Below are 16,927 nucleotides of genomic sequence, written 5' to 3'. Positions count from 1 at the left end.
TGTCCCTCGGGAGAGTTACAACACTGAAACTGGATTCAACTGAGGATGCCTGTACCTGCAAAGCAAATGGACCGCCGGATGGTCAGTGGTCCGCCTCCGAAGATTAAGTCAGTAAACGTTCGGAGATAAAACGTGCGGAAGTAAAGTTATTTGCTTGGATTCCAAGCTCAGGTAAAGTGAGATAAGTGACGTATTGTCTCGTATTGCGTGTGCAAAATTCTCTCTCTGTCATAAATGACATAATGTCCCTATTTATAGGGTCCTTTTGAAAAGTGTGCCTTCCTAGGATCTGGTGACCTAGGAATTAGGTCACGCCGTTTTGCGGTGCCTCGGGATTTGGGCCTTAGAAGGCCGCCATCCCAGGGCCAATGCCTGAGTGACACGTGTCACTGTGCCCAATGGATTTTGAAGCACTTTTTGTGTGACACGTGTCGCCACCTGAATGGTCCCTGCTGGACCTTCAGTCCACGTAGGACGGAGAAGAGTCCACCCTCCACGTGTCATCATTCCATAGGTCCAAATGGCACCTCTATGGAGGACACGTGGCACTTTCTGATTGGGCCACCTGGCCGGGTATAAAATACCCAAATCACTCTTGAATGGATATCTTGCAATATAATTGAGCTATACGATTTAATATCAATTAAATAAATCAACAATATGTTTTTTTTAATAATGAACAAAATGCTAATGTTTAACATTATTAATGCTAATATTAATTGAACATCCTATATAATAAAAACGAATATTTATACAACTGAACAAACACAAAAATTTGTATTAATTAAAAAAAAATGAACATTTATATTTTTATAAGAATGGACTTCATACGGCATGAAAATGAACATTTATTTTATAAGAATGAATATCATACTGCATGATAATGAACATATGATTATTGAGAAATTCAAAATTATAGTAAATATGTTCAGTTAGAAAATGTTCATTTTTATTATAGTAAATGTTCAATTTCAGCAGCAACCTTAGCTAGTGCTGGGCGCGACCTCAGCCATTAACTACTAGAAGATCACTATTACCTAAAACCTTAATGAAAATATCTATTGGCAATACAATTGAGATGGGAGTAGGCAGTCTTGCCTATTAATAACAAAATCTATTGGAATACAAATTAGATGGGAGCAGGCAGTCTTGCCTATTAATAACAAAAGCGAGGACAAGAGTTGATTGAGACTTATGATGACCGAACAAGTTGAGGTGGCCACAAAGTGGGTTCAACAATGAATTTTATTTGTTTTGAAAGTTTCTTGTAATTTTATTTGTTCAGGTGCTTTAAAACATGTGACGACTTAATTTCTATAAAGATGCGCAACAACAAACAAGTTTTAAAGTGATAAGCAGCAATTGATAGGAATATTTTTCTTTCTTTCCAAAAATCGGATTATGGACACCGTATATAGTTGGTTGACTATCCCAATAATATATGTCAAAAAATAAAGTCAATTCTTGATAACTTGACCTTTCTCGCCAAAACATGATTTTACAAACTATAGTATGAATGTCACAATGTAATAGTGGATTACCCAACTGTAAATGGCTATGTAACTTAGTTTTGTAAGATGTACAAAATCATACGGAGTAACAAGTGATATCTACGAAGATCTATCCTTCTTATTTCCTCTTCTTTCCAAACTGGTCGTTTGCAAGGGGATCCCTTTGATGATCTTGATGTATGTCTTATGTTTGATGGTGCTTGGTTCGCAATGGACTACTGTGCTGGTATTAGTTGGTGGCTTCGGGAGGCATCTTCGGATATAGTGTTGGGTGGGTGTGCAAGAGCTTGTCAGACTTCCTCTGCTCTCCAAGCGGAATTGCAGGTCTGTTTGGAAGGTCTTCATATGGCCTTTCGGAGAGGTGTTCGCCGCCTCCTTATTTACAATAATTGTGTTGTTCTTGTCACCCTTGTTTGTTATTAACGCTTTGTAGATATTGCCTATGTTTGGTTACTCCAAGACATTAGCTCTGCTCTTTTGAAGTTCTCAGCGTGTCAGATTTGCAAAGTTCCTCGTCAATGGGTTTCTCTACTCATTGGTTAGCTGTGAAGGTGCGACAACGACCGTTTCTTTTTTTTTTATCCTTAAAGTTTGGCTCTGTTTTTCTTTGATGTAATTTTATTTTTTTTATTAGAACTTATTGTCCCCAAAAAAAAAAGGTGATATCTTAAACAAATTCATCAAATTTACTTGTATCTCTTCTCAATCTATTCGTATATCGTACGAGGTATTTTAGAAGGGGACTAATTTTTTTTTTTTTTAAAAAAAAAAAACAAAGGTAATACCACTCAATAACTCTAAAAAAAAAATAAATAAATAATTCTGGACAATTTTGCCTGCTCCATAATTTGTATCAGTAGTATCTTAGAATAAAATTGAATGAAATCAGGCACATAAATACATAATGAGCAAAAGAGAGCAAGCGACAGAGATGAGTAAAACAGCAGCAGCAAATGAATATCATTCCAAAGACTTCGAATGGGAGGAACTCAGACTTGAAGTTGAGAGTCACCCTTCTCTCTCATACCATCTCTCTCCTTTCCAACCCTCTCTTTCTCCGTCTTCTCAGGATCCTCAAGCATGGTCCCACTTTCACTCTCGTCACTCCACTGGCAAATTCTTCAAGGTACTCTCTTTTATTCAATTAATTATCATTGAAACTTGTAGTTTTTTTCATGGGATTTTCTCTATTGTACTGTATTTGTAATTTGAAGGGTTTGTGTTTCTGGGTTTTGTTCTTTCATGGGATTTTCTCTATTGAATTGTATTTGGATTTTGAAGGCTTTGTGTTTCTGGGTTTTGTTCTTGTTCATGAGAATATTATAAAGGAAATATTAAGAATTAATTGTGATTGTTTCTAAGTGATATTTAGTGGGTGTTTGAGTTTTTTCTTTTTTACTTGTTATCAATTGATGCTCCTTTGGAAATGGTTTTTGTTTTGTATTTAGGATTAGGGTGCGTTATAGCTGTATTGTTGCAAAACATGAAATGGAATGTAGTTGGGAGATAGAAAGGGTAATGATGATCATTACTTTTAATTTATGTATTGTTTGGTATCAGAATGGAATGAAAAAAAAAAAAAAAAAAAAAAATTGAGTGGAGTGAAATTGGGGAGGGTAACATGATGTGTTGTCATTGGGTTAGGAGGTGTAACAAGTGGTAGGAATCAATTAATCTCGAGTAAGGGAAATCTTGAATCTTCGTACTAAACACACTCTTAATTGTTAATGGGAGAGGGACTTTCTTTTGGGTAGGGGGCGTGGTTGGACCAATGCTTTAGTAAAGGGTGTCAAGTGATTTTATAAAAACTTGGGTTGGATATTGATCTGGAGATAGTAGAGGGTTGTGGATTTTGACTTATAAGGGTAGATAAAGCGGAATGAAAGGGAATGTTTAAGAAAATGTAAACTTGGATAGACATTTATATTGTTGCTTTCAATTGAACATAATGATGCAAGAGGATTTTCATTTCAGCAGCACATAGTGCGGTTAGGGGTTCATGATGCTGTATTGTATTTCTTTTTGGGTTTGAAATGTAATTTTTATGTGTAATTATTGATTTTTCTAATTTGATTGGAGAATCACTGTTTATTTTTGACTGGTTTCTTTCTTGTCATCTATATATGACTATATGTCTGTATGGTAGTGTTTGTAATCCTTGAATATTACTTTATGTGGGTGAGTGGGTGTTATATTACTTATATGATTAATGATTCTGAACATGCTTGTGTGCGTTTAGGAAAGAAGGTATTTGCTGAAGGAATTCCCCGAATTACTTTCTTGTGAAGACTACTCCAAAGTTCTGGAGGTGGGATGTGGTAATGGTAGTACAATTCTCCCAATACTGCGGTAATGACTTTCATAATCTCCACCAACTTTCATAATCATGCTGGCAACTTTGATTCTTGATTTCATGAAATATACTTCTCTGTTGATTATATCTCCCACTTTAGATATCTCTTTGAATGTGAGTTCCAACTTCCTAGTTTATTAATAAATTTCCAAGTAGGGATTGTTGCTAAGAGTTTTTGCATCATTTTGTTGCACCAAGGCACCAGTCTCTTAAGCTTCTCATGCTTGTATCAAGCTAAGATACAAGTGAAGCGTATAGTAACCAGGCATTTGACCTAGTAGCCCTAGCTTTTACATGGAAATGCTGAATTAACAAGCATTACCTTTCAAATATTTACTAACATGAAATACAAGGGGTATAAAGCAAATTAGTTCAAGTGTGCAGCAGTTGATAGTTTATTGTTTCTACTTTTCATACAAGAAAATGTGTTTTTCTATTCTTCCCATTAGACTCTATAATTTGAATGTAGAACGTTGACCTTTCTTTATGTTTTCTCCAATTGCATACCCGGGCATCTCTCTTAAGATTACATTGCAAGTAGGTAGCTTTTTTGTCATTCATCTTTTAACATACTCCCTTCATTTTAGAATGCTCAAATAACTTACCGTAGACTCTTGTTTCTAAGATAAGTTAAAATAAATGAGTGGGTGTAAATAAAAATTGAATAAAGAAATACAGATGGAGTAAATAGGTAGATAAAGTAAGATCAAATCAGTTGAACGGTGTAAATATTCAATTATAAGAGAGGGGTGGGGGGTGGGGGGGAGATAATTATGAGGTTGCCAAATTAGAATAAATTGAAGGTGACTTGAACTTTCTGAAACACCCCTAAACGAAAAGTGAGTTGAACTTTCTGAAATAGATTATATTAGGAGATATATGCCAGATAAGCATTGTATATTTTGCGATTATTTACTTATTTACAACAAAATTGCAGCAGCTTGAGGTGAAAGATATGAATCTTTGTTTATAACAATGACCTCCTGAATAAAGCTTAAAAGGTTGAGGCTGCACATTATGTGCTTTGCTCTTCAAGAACAAAGTAACTCCCCACCCTGATGCTGCAAAATTTTACTGTTGAAAACAATACTTTCTTTGACTTAGCCAAACTTATCATTCTATTATTGTTCATGAATTGCTATTCTGAGACGATGATTTTGCATATCAGTTGATGCTTTCTGCAAAGTATCTAAGTAATTTGTTTGGAATCACCAAAGATAGAAAGTACTCCATGAGAGTTGAGTTACAAATTGTTCAAGATTATTCTCTATTAACCATCTAACTCCTCATATATTTTATGTTCAGCAGGTTAAAGTACACCACTCAGATATTCATAGACTGTTAAAATATTGCTTGAGGTCCATTTCACTATCATTCCTTCCCTCTTCTCTAACAGTAAACAAGCAAAAAGTTATGTCTTGCTGGCGACAGAGAAGATTGGGAAGATTATCTAGACTTCTAAATTCTAATGCACTTTTGCTATTACTAAAGCTAATCATTTTCCTAGATTTTGATAATTTTATTCAGGACCTTTTCAATGCTATACATTTGCATGAACATAAGTATGTTACCAAGTTCCCTCCTGCCATACATGTTCAATCCCAAGTTCCCAACTCTTTTATGAGAGGGCTTGTAGTTAGTGGAAAATAAAGATTTCCAGTCCCTCCTAATCTGCTGAAGTCTTGATTTAGTTTAATTTTGCAGCATATTGCTCCCTCAAATTATCTTAAACTCTTATTTGTATCATTTTTTTTTTCTTCTGTAGAGTAAAGGAGAGGACCAGTGTTTATGCTTGTGATTGTAGTGTTGAGGCACTTGAGAGAGCTAAGCAAAACTTAGAAGGTTCTGGTATTATTCATGTGATGGAGCGTTTCCATCCTTTCTGCTGTGATTTCTCTACAACTCCGTTTCCAAATTGGTTGGCTTGTGATACATGTCGGAATAAGCAATTAGAAAAGTTGGTACATTGTGATTCTGGTAGAATAATTGATGTCGTTTTTTTTTTTCTTTCTTTTTTTTCCCCATATATAATACTTCTATAAACTGTTGTCCATTATGTTGCTTTTTTGATGTTACAGAAATCAATGACAATGAAAGAACACTAACTGATCTGGCTTCTGCGCAAAATAGTAGGTGTTGCCTTGGTGGAGTGGACGTTGTCACATTGGTACTTTTTTCTTAACCAAACTCTCTCTCAGCAATGTCATGAGTTCAAAACTAAGTGCCTCCTCTCAAAAAAACATTAGAAGCTGAAGGAAGCTAATTGTTAGGGCGTAGTTAAAAATTGTTCTGGGGGTTAGTGCACTAACCTTTACCATACTAAAACCTGAATAAAATGTTCCTTCAGTTAGGTCTCATAGCAAAAAATGTGTAAATGCAAACCAAGGTTAGCACATTGACATGTATGATATGCAGCACAGGCAATATATCTTGTGCGTGGAAGATATTTTAAGTAACATGTCATCTAGTTAATGAAAGTAAACCAACCAACTTTCATTTGGAAATTTCGTCAATATTCATGTTTTCTGATGTTGGACTTGTATTTACACGCTTCCATGATAAATGTAAGGGAATACTAAGTTTGAAAATTCATTATAATCTTGTAAGAGTAGGATGGTGCCTCTTGGAATTCCAATGATTGTTTGACTGTATGTTGATTAGATTTTTACATTATCTGCCATTCCACCTGAGAGGATGGCAACAGCAATCATGGAATGCTTTTCTGTCTTAAAGCCAGGTGGCCTGCTCTTTTTCAGGGATTACGGTATTATTTCTTTGTAAGATTTTCATATTTAAATGCTTGCTTATTATTTTACCTGTTTTGAGGTTCTTTCTTTAAGAAATTAGGCTTCATTTTACTTCTTTGCTGTACTATTATTCTAAAGTTTCTAAAGTTCATGTTATAGCTGATGATAGATGATGGTTTGCAGGACTTTATGACATGACCATGCTTAGGTTTGAGCCAGATAAAAGAGTGGGTTTTAGGCATTACATGCGTTCAGACGGAACGCTCTCTTATTTCTTTGATCTGGATGGTGTGAGGAATCTTTTTGTTGGTGTTGGCTTCAATGAGGTAGCAACATTTCTTTTGGATTCGTTGTATATATTTCATATTACTAACTTGGTATAGTATAAATATTTCTTTCTCCATGATAGAAACAGTTGATATGTGAACGTAGCATTCAATATTGTGCTGAAGATAGGTGCAACAATTTTTTTTCTTGCTTTTGAGAACTTAGTTTTATAATAAAGCTGTAGCTTATTTGTTCCATCATTGCTTATACTTAAAATTTTAATTTTCTAGAGAATTATTTGCATGTTTTGCAGCTTGAGCTAGAATATTGTTGTGTGAAGTCGGTCAATCGACAAAAAGGAAAGAGCATGAGAAGAGTTTGGGTTCATGGGAAATTCCAAAAGCCATTGTGATTCTGCAACTGAAAGTTCCATCCAAAGGTATATTATTACTACATGGAGTAATTGGTTCTTATCTATTGTGCAACATTAGTTTGACAAAGATGATAGAGATCTTGTAAGCTTGGGAATTTCATGCTTTTTAATTTTAATTTTGTTCAGAAAACATGCCATAGAAAATTTTAAATTTTAACTAAGAAATGGTTATCAATTATCACAGCTTGTTCTTTTACTGCTGATATATGGCTTATCGTACATTACAATAGACTTAAACTATCACAAATTTACAATAGCCCTTATCTGTCATTTTAGCTGTGTAGAAGTAGAGAAGCTAATACTTCTGTTAGCTGTGTAACTGCTGGTGTAAATGCCATAATAGGCATACAATAGTATAATGCGTGGCTAAGTGAAGATCTATCCCTATTTTCTCTGTCTTCTTGGGCCATCATTATAAAATTTTTTGTCTGAATTTAAAAAAAAAAAAAAATGAGAAAAAGTTCTAAGCATATATAATTGGTAGCGGAAAAGACACAAGTATAAGATTGAGGTTTTGAGCCTTTTGGTTATTAATGCTTTATACATACAAGATACAACAGGTAAGAGTTGGTAATACAATATACCGTACTATATAATATTGTCGATCCGCCGTTTGGTTGGGGGTATTTATCAAAGGAAAAGGGAATCAACCCCCTTAATTCCCTTTGTTGCTGTTTGTTAGTCGTTTTTTCCCATTCCCTTTACCCCCTCCATTACCCCAAATTCTTCTAAGTCCATTCCCCACCCCCCTTAGGTATTTCCATTCCCATTCCCCCACCACCACACCACCACATCACCACCTTCTTATGTATCCACACCACCGGAAAACCCAACCACCTTCGCCCCCGACCCTCGCCGCCCCTCCCCCAACCCCGTCGCCCCTACCCCGACCCTCGCCACCTGTCCCCTCCCCCGCAAAAACAATCCCCTGGCTGTCGGTCATCCTCCTACACCACTCGCTGACCTTGAAAATCTTCGTAGACCCTATGTCGGAACACGCTGCCCATGTTCGTACCTCCGTCAACCCTCGTCGGAGGTTGTTGCTCCTCCCAAATTGCTACCCCTCTTTCAATTGATTGAAGTTCAATTTCGATTGACAATCTTCATAGACCCCTTGTCGGAACACGCTGCCCTTATTCGCACCTCCCTCAACCCTCGTTAGTCGCACCTCCCTCAACCCTCACCGGAGGTTATCGCACCTCCCTCATTGGTTTTTACTTCCTAGGGTTTTTTCGGGGAGAAGTTTTTCCAAGCCGAGGGAGGTTTTGCGAGGGGCGAGGGCCGCGGGGCTGACCGGAGAAGGGAAACAAGTGGTTTGGTGGCTGAAAACGTTGGAGAGCAAAGCTTTCAGGTGGCTGTGTGGTGGTGGAAATGGTGGGTTCCATTCCGTTTGTTTTCAAAACAAACAACATACAAAATTTTAGGTATTTTCATTCCATTCCTTGTCTTTCCCTTTGTTCATTTCATTCCAATTACCCCTTATGAACCAAACGATCTATCATGCTGAATCCTTCCAAGTTGCTCATGGCAATATTTTGTTTGTGTATAGTTTCGAGTTTAACTGCATTTCAGTATTTTAGAATCTTATTATGTCTGTGCTACTTGACAGGTACCAAAAACAGGAGTGAATTCCCTGCTATGGAGTCCGACTTAGTTCTGTCCGGCTGTTGATTTCCTTGCAAAGGGAACTTGAGAACTAGAAAATGATGATAATGATATTACATTACCAATTCTAAACACTTAGCTGTTGCTCTTACAACAGAATTTGGTTTTGCAATGATCCTTACGATATAAGTTGACAATGTAATGCTAACTGGTTTTCCTTGTAATTCCTAGCGAGATTCATCTCTACATTTTCATTTCATGCAATTTGATAGTGTTATCTATCCCTTAGTCCCAGTGAGCCTTGTTCTCATGTCCATTCACTAGTAGAATAAACGTAATGGGGAGCCCCAAATGGCAAGCAGTTTTGGAATTCCGCTTGCAATATTGTAAATGGCAAGCGGTTTAGGGTGAACCGCTTGCCAAATTGTAAATGGCAAGCGGTTTAGGGTGAACCGCTTGCCAAATTGTAATTGACAAGCGGTTTGTCACGTGAACCGCTTGCCATTTGTATTTCAACCCTAAAAATCTCACGCTCTCTCTCCTCCTCCCCCTATTTCTCACGCTCTCTCTCCTCCTCCCCTCATTTTTCACGCTATCTCTCCTCCTCCTCTCTATTTCTCACTTCTCTCTCCTCCTCCCCTCCATTTTCACGCCCTCGCTTACCTCCAGCTCTCCTCCATCTCCTTCTCTTTCTTCTCTCATCTCCGTTCTCCATCTCCTTTTTTTTTTTACTCTCATCGGCTTTTGTTGTTACTCTCATCTTCTCACGAGCGACGGCTTCTCAGTCCGGTGGTGGTGCGAGTGGGTTTTCGAGCAAATTCGACCCACGACTCTCCTTTTCGAGCAAATTCGAGCCAAGACCATCATTTTCGAGTTTTTTAGGTCAAATTCGACCATAAAAACTCTAGATCTAGAGTTTTCATGGTCGAATTTGACCCTTAAAACCCAAATTTCAAGCCAATTTCGAGGTTATGGTGGAATTCATGGTATTTTTTTTTTAAGTTTTTTTTTTAAAATTTTATGGTGATGTGTGGTTGAATTGGTTTGTTTCAGGCCAATCTGGTGTTGGTGGGGGTTTTGGTGGGGGTCGTGGTGGGCGAAGCTGGCTGGGATCTGGTGGATGGTGGGGGTTTTGGTGGGGGTCGTGGTGGGCGAGGCGGGCTGGGATTTGGTGGATGGTGGTGGTGCGCGTGCGTGGACGGTGGTGGTGGTGGTGCATGTGGACGGTGGTGGCAAGCTCAAGAGCTGTTGTGTTTTATTTATTTATATTTTTGTATTATTTTAATTACTTGTATTAATTTTTTTTTTATGAAATGTAATACTTACAACAATCAATTAATTTATCTAAATATTATTGGTTTTACATATATTTTGTTCGTGTATCAATTTTAGTGAAAAACACCAAAAAAAAAAATTTTTTTTTTATTTTTTATAGCATAATGGGCAGCGGTTTGGCGCCAAAACCGCTGCCCATTCACTACAAATGGCAAGAGGTTCTGAACCGCTTGCCATGTAAAAGGCTAATGGAAAGCCCCCTAAAAGCATGCGGTTCAGAACCGCTTCCCATTAGGGGGTTTGAACCGCTTGCCATTACGTAATTTCTACTAGTGATTAGATGCGTGTCATGGGAAGTTTTGCTCTGAAACTTGCTTTCGTACTAATCTCTCGGAAATTTAATTCTTTTTAATACATCTATAACATGAAATCAATTTGAATTTGTTATGCTAATTTCAGATTAATTGTAACACTTTTGGTAAGTAGATGTGAGTTGGGATACTATCCACACTAAAGAAAAGTAGTTTGATTAAGGAGTTAAGTCAAAATTTAGGTACTTTTCAACCTTTTCACAGTTTATGTTTGAAGTTCTTTTTTCCTCCATTTGTGCTTGAAGTTTTTTTATCCACCGTTTGTAGGAAAAACGACCTTTTCCGACGGAAATTTCCGTCGAAAACACTATTCTCACGGAAATTCCGACGAAATTTTTCGTCGTGAGACAATTTTCGGCACTAGTTTCCGACGGAATTAAAAAAAATACGCCGCGCCACCACCGGTACGGCGTATCACCACCTCTAACCACCCAAAACGCCCTTGTCAACCCCAACCAAACCCACTTCCTAACCCTAACCTATCCGCAGCACCACCACCACCCATACCCAGATTCACAGCACCACCACCACCCTAACCTATCCACAGTACCACCACCTTACCCAAACCCTGACCGAACACTAACCAAAACCCCACCAAACGCATACCCAGATCCACCTACCTAAAACACCCAAACCCTAAAACAAAACAACAATGTTAAAACGGCCAAATTCGACCATGAAAACTCTAGATCTAGAGTTTTCATGGTTGAATTTGACCGTGCAACCTTCGTTTTGACCTTGACCTTACTTTCTTTAAAAAATTAAAAGGGGCGAAGAAGATGAGGAGGCTGAAGAAGGGGCGAAGAAGAAGAGGAGGCTGAAGAAGGGGCGAAGAAGAAGAGGAGGCTGAAGAAGAAGGGAGAAGAAGAAGGAAGAAGAGAGAGGAGATGGGAGAAGAAGAAACAGAAAGAAAGGAAAAATGAAAAGGGGTGGAGAAGAAGAGAGGAGGAGAGAGGAGAACTGGAAGAATGAGGGGAGGAGAGAGAAGGAGAAGGGGGGGAATAGATTCAGAGAAGAGGGGTTCTTAGGGTTTTTAAAAAGTTTTTTTAAAAAAATATGTTCCGACGGAAATTTTGATCGGAAAGTTCCTACGGATTAAAATTCTGTCGGAAATGATACTAGGAAAAATCCGTCGGAAAGTTCATATTTTACGACGGAATATAAATCCGTCAGAAATTTTCGTCGGAGATTTTGAATTTTCCAACGGAATTATGTGTTCGTCGGAACCCTTCCGTCGGAATTTGACTGTTTTCTAGTAGTGATGCCAAATTTTCTTCCAATTAAGCGAGGGAATGAAAGGAGGGGTGGACAACAAAGTCGTTAGAGGCAAAATTATAAGCACTACGAATAGTGAATTGACCATTAGATTTGATTCCCAAACAAAGGGTGTCTTCGACTGAAGCCACTCTAAGAAAAGGAATACTCTCAAGTAGCTTGCAAAGATGAAAGATGGTCCTAAATGATATGTTTTATTTCATTAGTATTCCACATTCTGTTACCAACAATGTGATTAACCCTCCAATGAGCAATAGAATCCGGAATGGGGTTGTTGATGGTTAAATAAATGGGTTTAATTTGTCACCCACCCAATGATGGTACCAAATACAAATATCCTCCCCATTATTCCCAATTCTATAAGAGATACCCTTCATGGCTTCATGAGCAACTCTTTTCCTTTTAGAATATCTCTCTAAAGAGGAGAGTCATTAATATTAGGAATGCTATTAAGGAAAGTATATCTTTTGAAATACCTAGCACGAAGAATTTTAACCCAAAGTTTATCCAGTTCATAAATAATCCTCCACCCAAGTTTAGCCATAAAAGCAAGGTTCCAGTTTCTAAGGTTACTGACAGGCTAAAGTCGTATCACCAATCAAAAATAATTCCTAGATTCCACTAACTATACAGATAGGGAAGAAGGGTCGAACCACAAGGAAACCAATATTCCTATTCCTAATTAATTAAAATAATCTAAATTATAAAGTAAATAAATTATAGATATAAGGAATTAAATTAAGGGAGATAAAAATAGGAAGAAATCAATTATTAAAGCCTAGGGCATAGGTTCACCAATAAATAATATTCCAGGGTAAAACACAATAATCAATCATCAATGCATCAATTAATCAGATCATAAAGGGCTTTTGCTACGTATTACAATCACAGAGTTAGTTTACCAGGATTAAATCTCATCTCTCGAATTTCGACTTAACCATTTATAAATCAGTCCGCCTATTGAAACTAAGCCTAAACATCAATTTTCACCTCTCGAATCTTGAATCAATATTGCATAACTCATACAATTAAACCAGGCCTTAAATCTCATCAATATTGCATAGCATTAAATCAATCAATAGGAAATTAATCAAGCATTGATAATTAACAACAATAAATTACCCCTTCATATTATTTATGGATCCCCATAAACCCTAGAAAGAAAACTACTTACTCATAATTAAATGTAAACTAATTAAAGCAATTAAAGAAGACATGATGAAATAAAGGAATTAAATTACTGAAAATAATAGAGAAGAAATCGTTACCAAAATTAACGGAAATAATGAATTGAATTAAGAACAAAGCTGTAGAGTTGTAGAGAGAAAGAGAACTAAAAGAAGAGGTACTAAACTTGCTTAACAAAAACGTATTTATATTAAACTCGAAAATCCTAAACTTAAACGAACTAAATTTGAGCCTAATGATCCTCCAAAAACACGCGCCCGGTCGGGCGCGCCTTTTTCTTCATCAGGGCTCTTCTCGCTCCCGGCCGGGCGCGAGATCGGGCGACTCATGTTCTTCCGCCGTGCCTAGTCGAGCGCGCCTCCTGGCGGACACCTTGGGTCGGGCGAAGATACTTGGGCAACTTGGTCTTCTTATTTGAGCCATTACTTCGGCCCAAACTAAATTTCCTCCTTGGGGCTTTACTACTTGGTCCAAATGCCTCAGTATAATGGTCGTGCTCCTCCAATGCTCGTAGTCACTTCATAAATCCTGGGAAAATGCTTCAGATGTGCAATTTCCTACAAAACTCAACCAAAACTACGAAAACACTAGAAAACACCAATTAGTAATAAAAGTGGCTCTAAAGGGCCAAAAACATTACCAATTACGACCAAGGGACGGGGGTAAAACACTATATAAAATAGACATATTAGTTACGCATTCCAAGACCCCCCAAACCGGAAGGAAGACAAACATTTTCCCATTCAGGTCTTGTTTAGTTCGCCTTATTTAAGTTCAGATCAGATCAGAAAAAATAAGTTCAGATCATATCATTGTTTTAGGTGCAGTTTTTTTTATCGCTGAATATCTTTAATTTCGTAATGAAAAAAAAAATGAAAATCACATATTAATAAAATAAACATTATAACGAATCTAACAAGACCCTACTTGATACATTTTTCCGTATAGTTTTTGTACATTTAAGGTCACAGATTGGCCAAATATGTCATTTAGATCAGATCAGATCAGCAAAAATAAGGTGAACCAAACAAGCCCTTAATTAATTCTAGGAATATAATGGGTTCTATCCACCTTATTCCAAAGGAAACGCCTATATACAACTCCTCTCCAAATCATTAATAATAACATTGGGAAGCAAAGTAGTTTGCATAACATAAAGGGGATTAGAATTAAGAACGAATAATTAAGGTACATGCATCTTTTGGCTATGTGAAGAAGCTTAGCTTGCCATCCTTTTATTCTATTTTTAGTTTTATTAAGGAGATCCACATAATCTAATTTCCTAAGTCTATTAGGACTAATATTCACTCCTAAATACTTACCAAAAGAAGGAGCACCTTTAATATTAGAAGCATCAAGAATAGCTCTCTTAAGGGATAAGCACATTTTAGGAGGGAAAATAACCTTAGACTTAGTAGGACTAATGAACAAACCAAACTTGTACCAAAACCAAGAAGCGCCTCCCTAATAACTCTCACATTTTTCCATCGAAACCTTGGCAAATAAAAAGACATCGTCGGCATAAAAAAAAAAAGAGAGATACTAGCTTCATTGTCAATTTTACTAGGAACCCATTGATCAGACCCTCACCTACTCTTTGTTCTATCATTAATATAATGATAATATTTTAAGACAAAGAACCAAAATATAGAAAGAAAAGGGGTCCCCTTGCCCAATCCCTCTAGAAGGAGTAAAACTATCCATAATTTCGCCTTTCCATTAAATAGAAATGGATGGAGTAGTGATACAACTTAAGATAAGATTAACAAGAGAACTAGAAAATTTTAGCCCCATTAAAGTTTATCTAATAAATCCCCATTCCTAACTATCATAGGCCTTAGAAATATCGATTTTGAAAGCCATAAGGTTTTTTTTGCTCAATTTTTAAAAAAATGAGCAATCTCCTTAATAAATAAAACATTTTTATCAGTAGATCTTCCTTCTGTGAAGCTAGATTCGACCGGATTAATAAATTCTCCTAGGAGAGGCTTAATTCTATTTGCAACAATTTTAGTGATAATTTTGTAAATAGAATTACACAAACCAATAGGTTTAAAGTCATTCATAGTTTCTGGTTGCTCAATTTTTGGATAAGACAAATATATGACTCATTAACATAAGTCGAAATTTTTCCTTCCTTAAAACAATTAGCAACTAGGTTAACAATAGAGCTACCCACCACATCCCAATATTTATGGAAGAATCTAGGTTGAATACCATCCGGTTCCGGGCTTTTCATAGGAGCCATTATACCAAATGCATTTTTTATTTCCATAGTACTAACATCACTAGAAAGGAACACAAAGTCGTCATCCTTCCCCAGTGCATTAGGAGTAAAAGACACAACTCTAGGTTGGCAAATTTGTTTTGACTCAAAAATGACCTTAAAATAATTTACGCATATTAGTTTAAGCACACTTTGACTCATCTTTTAGGGATAAAATTTTACCCCTACTATTTTTAATTTTAGCCAAAATATGAAAATACTTAGCGTTTAATCTCCATATTTCCTCCAATAATCAACACTGCCTTTTGTGATCACTTAATTCGTTCCAATTAAGAGCATCATTAAGCTGTTTTAAAAGTGAATTTTTGAGATTATTAAGGAAGGATGAGTATCTAGGGCTAAGTACTTTTTGGATTTCATAAATTCTAGTAATTAATCTATTTTTATTTAGGATGGCTTCATTAAACACAAACTTATTCCAAACCCTAACTTCTGTCATGAATCTATTCTTGGACTCATTAAGGGTGCGTTTGGTTGGGGATATTCATCAAAGGGAATGGGAATGAACTGCCCTGATTTCTTTTGTTGTTGTTTGCTAGGCATTTTTTTCTATTCCTTTTCCGCTCTCCATTACCCCAAATCCTTCTAACTTCATTCCCTACCCCCCTAGATTTTTCCATTATCTTTCCTTAGCCACCACAACACCACCATATCCAAACCAGCCACCGCCATCCTACCATATCTCCACCACCCAGCCACCATCGTTGCACCTCCAACGTCCCTCGCTAGATCTCCCCCGCCCATCTCCGGAGCTCCCTCGTGCATCGTCGAAGATCCCCTCCCCCGAACACTACAAGAAAAATTTCTTTTCGTAGCGATTGTACAATCGCTACAATATGCAAGTATGTTTGTGAAATAATTAAGGAAGTCGTATCATTTTAAAATCGCCATGGTTCTCCCATATAAAATCGATATGGAAAACATAATAATACATATCCACACTATTTTTACACATTTATAATTTTGAGAAATCGTATCAGCTACAATCGCCACTAAATCCTAAAAATCGATACGAAAAGTCTTTTCAACACTAGATATATAAATATTGTTTGACAAAGAATACATAAAATATGTCATAGCTTATTGGTGAAACATTTAATATAAGAGTTTGAGGTTGCATGTTTGAATCTTGTAAAGATCATAAGCATGTTTTTTTTTTTTTTTTTTTGAAGAAAATGAGTTAAACATTTATAGCGATTGTAATCGCTACAATAATCACCACGATTGGATGTAGTTTTTCGTATCGATTATTGAGGCCAACCCCAACAATATTGAAAACCACTACTAAAGGCTAAGGCAACGGGGGATATTGTATCGAATGACCATTCGTTGGGAAAGCTTTTTGTTGCAATTACAATCGATACTAAAGGTTAAAATAATCGCTACGAAAAGGTTATTTTCTTGTAGTGGAAAAACTACCCCACTCCCCACAAAAACCCTAAAAACCACCGCTCAACAATCAACACCACCACCATCAACCGACCCAACTTCACCGGCGTCAACGCCCACCCAAATCACTCAAAACCCACCCGAAAAAGTCCACGCACCCTCCCTGAAAACCACCCCATCGAAAACTCCCAAAACCACCCTCCTCGAAAACAATCATACCAAATTT

At 36.9% G+C, this 16,927-nt stretch overlaps 1 protein-coding gene across 3 annotated transcripts; it reads left to right on the top strand.

Moving 5' to 3' along the window:
• The first annotated feature begins 2,014 nt into the window (after positions 1–2,014).
• On the top strand, positions 2,015–9,204 carry LOC145626721 (uncharacterized). Of its 3 annotated transcripts, XM_081679187.1 has the most exons (9): positions 2,015–2,062; positions 2,401–2,637; positions 3,751–3,860; positions 5,630–5,841; positions 5,943–6,031; positions 6,526–6,628; positions 6,795–6,937; positions 7,192–7,317; positions 8,921–9,204. In XM_081679187.1, exons 1-8 carry the CDS (start codon positions 2,030–2,032, stop codon positions 7,288–7,290), a joined length of 1,026 nt encoding a protein of 341 aa, XP_081535313.1. In that variant the 5' UTR covers positions 2,015–2,029; the 3' UTR covers positions 7,291–7,317; positions 8,921–9,204. The 3 variants fall into 3 exon arrangements, with proteins under 3 accessions (XP_081535313.1, XP_081535315.1, XP_081535314.1); XM_081679189.1 differs by lacking the exon at positions 2,015–2,062 and having other exon boundaries at positions 2,313–2,637; positions 3,759–3,860; XM_081679188.1 differs by lacking the exon at positions 2,015–2,062 and having other exon boundaries at positions 2,313–2,637; positions 3,756–3,860.
• Positions 9,205–16,927: the final 7,723 nt, after the last annotated feature.

The sequence above is a fragment of the Chenopodium album genome, chromosome 4 (assembly GCF_948465745.1).
Source record: "Chenopodium album chromosome 4, dcCheAlbu1.1, whole genome shotgun sequence".
Lineage (NCBI taxonomy): Eukaryota > Viridiplantae > Streptophyta > Magnoliopsida > Caryophyllales > Amaranthaceae > Chenopodium > Chenopodium album.
Note: the sequence above shows the minus strand (reverse complement) of the source record. Positions and strands in the feature narration are given on the sequence as shown.

What these genes read in the sequence shown, in the direction of transcription:
- LOC145626721 (XM_081679187.1), top strand. Translation starts at nt 2,030, where the DNA reads ATGGGTTTCTCTACTCATTGGTTAGCTGTGAAG. An exon ending in GTTGGTACATTGTGATTCTG is followed by an intron (nt 5,842 to 5,942) that starts GTAGAATAATTG and finishes TTGATGTTACAG; the next exon opens with AAATCAATGACAATGAAAGA. An exon ending in GCTCTTTTTCAGGGATTACG is followed by an intron (nt 6,629 to 6,794) that starts GTATTATTTCTT and finishes GATGGTTTGCAG; the next exon opens with GACTTTATGACATGACCATG.